The sequence below is a fragment of the Octopus bimaculoides genome, chromosome 3 (assembly GCF_001194135.2).
Source record: "Octopus bimaculoides isolate UCB-OBI-ISO-001 chromosome 3, ASM119413v2, whole genome shotgun sequence".
In the NCBI taxonomy this organism is placed as follows: domain Eukaryota; kingdom Metazoa; phylum Mollusca; class Cephalopoda; order Octopoda; family Octopodidae; genus Octopus; species Octopus bimaculoides.
In genome coordinates this window covers 13,441,505-13,443,899 of record NC_068983.1, presented here as the reverse complement: position 1 = coordinate 13,443,899, position 2,395 = coordinate 13,441,505, and the positions used below count along the sequence as shown (strand labels likewise).

The 2,395-nt window shown below is 36.3% G+C and overlaps 1 protein-coding gene across 1 annotated transcript in view; it reads left to right on the top strand.

The window, feature by feature from the left end:
• LOC106880041 (uncharacterized) overlaps positions 1–2,214 on the top strand; it is a 4,908-nt gene extending 2,694 nt beyond the window's left edge. The window contains exon 2 of the mRNA XM_014929842.1: positions 2,042–2,214. Within this exon, the coding sequence (XP_014785328.1) occupies positions 2,042–2,214 (173 nt within the window). The remainder of the gene's footprint in view (positions 1–2,041) is intronic.
• The last annotated feature ends 181 nt before the right edge of the window (positions 2,215–2,395 follow it).

Here is a 2,395-nt window from a genome sequence, read left to right as displayed (position 1 = left end):
TTTTTTTTTTTTTTTTTTTTTTGTTCTAATCCCTTTCCAATTTATATAGAAGTCAAATAAAATCTTTCCCACGTAATTGATGCTTATGGATTTCATGAAAAAACTATCTCTAAGAATATGAAGAAGACATTTTATTAGTTGAATCGCTTTCTCATTGTTTTCTGATTATGAACTTCACGCGTAAAACATTTTTAATGTTTTAACAACTAACGTTGCCACAATCATTATTGTATAAAAACTTTGTTTTTGAAGATATTTCATTTTCATTCTTTTTTTTTAGTTTATCGATTTTTCCCCGTTATGATTTGAAATATTAAAATTATTTGTCTGCATTAAATTGTTTTCATTTTCTCATTTTTAACTTGACTAGAAAACTTCTATTCCGGCTAGTTTAGTCACTTTTTTCTTTAACCGATAATGATTTATACTTGAAAAGCTAACAGAAGTTAATTGTTCCACTACACACTTTAATTGCTTTAAATTCATCACTAGTTTGTTAGTCAAAACATTGCTACTTAAGCCTCGGTGCCACTTTAGTTACTTTCTCACTAAAGGGATGTATTCTCTATAGTAATGTAACTTTATAAATAACTAAATTCGACTTTACATCATTGCAGTATTGCTTACAAAAGCTTTACTAAAGTGATATAGTATGAAAAATTTCAACTATGAAATACGACTAAAATATCTGCAGTTAAAATCTGAAAGGACTACAATTTGAAATAATTACGTCAATCTTCGAAATTTTCACTCTTTCTGACATGATTTAATATAATATCTATCTTTCTCTCTTTTACTTGTTTCAGTCATTTGACTGTGGCCGTTCTGGAGCACCGCATTTTAGTCGAGCTAATAGACCCCAGGACGTATTCTTTGTAAGCCTAGAACTTATTCAATCGGTCTCTTTAGCCGAACAGCTAAGTTACAGGGATGTAAACACACCAGCATCGGTTGCCAAGCGATGTTGGGGGGACAGACACAGAAACACATACACACGCATGTATATATACGACGGGCTTGTTTCAGTCTCCATCTACCAAATTCACTCACAAAGCTTTAGTCGGCCCGAGGCTATAGTAGAAGACACTTGCCCAAAGTGCCATGCAGTGGGACTGAACCCGGAACCATGTGGTTGGTAAGCAAGCTACTTACCTTATAAATTTACGAATTTGTATTGAGCGCTTTTGGTTAAATGTTTGACGCTTTTCGGAAAGTTTTAGACTTTCTGTCTTGTGTTGGTATATGTAGTATTCTGTAATTTTTTTTCAGATAGCCTTCTTTTATGTGTATTGAATTATACATATATTCTAGACTAAACAAAAGCCTGTTCATCTTCTCACTTATGTAGTAAGCCATTTATTCTTCATGAATGCATGAACACTTTTGTTCATGCATCTAACCAACCACATACACTGGGGAAGCTTAGCGCATTCATTTTCTTTCCAAACCTGTTTTTATGTATCAAATACGAGTTGTTACCTAAAAGTCCCCGGATTAGTTCTGTAGCGCACTAACAGGTGACTGCACATGATTGCGTGCGCTGTAAGAGCTAGCAGACTTTCATGAGGCAGTGTGCCGAGTGACATTACTGTTTACTTAGCAAGTTGTAAAATTTGTTTTTGTGACCATGTATGCTGATCAGGAACAAAGAACCAACGTGAAATTTTGCGTTAAACTTAGTCTGCAAGAGACATTGAGCCTACTTCGACAAGCTTACACCGGCGAGGTAATGGGTCGTACATAATGTTTCGAGTGGCACGAGTGATTTAAAGGCAGAATAACATACCTGGAAGACTGTGAGAGATCTGGAAGACCTATCACGAGCGTCATCCCCGGAAATGTGGAATTGTGCATCGAGAATTTGTTCTTCAGAGATAGACAGTCAATCAAGAGTTCTACTGCGATTTGAAGTGTTTCAAGTACATTCGCCGAAAGCGACCGGATCTTATGAGCGTAAAGAACTGGATTCTTCGAGCTCTCATCACTCGTTAGTTTCTCGCCAAAAGCATGGTATTTCTTCTGCACCTGCCCTATTCACCAGTTTCAGCACCTGCGGACTTTCTTTTCTTGCCTACGAGGAAAATGCAACTCAAAGGTCGTTGTTTTAACACCCTTGTTGATCCAGAGCGAATCACAGATCCTCGACGACTCGCTTATGGTAAACTATTTCCAAGCCGGATTCCTAAAGTGGCAGGAACGCTAGGACCCGTGTAATTGCTGCGCAAGCTGACTATTTCGAAGGAGATGTTAAAACTTCGGTAAATAAGTTATTTTTTATTTAACATAACTAGTCTAGGAACCTTTTGATACCATTTCGTATCACTTATGCTTTTGACAAATTAAACCTCTGAACTAGCTAATTTGATTATTTCTGAAGTCATCCTTGAAAAAAAAA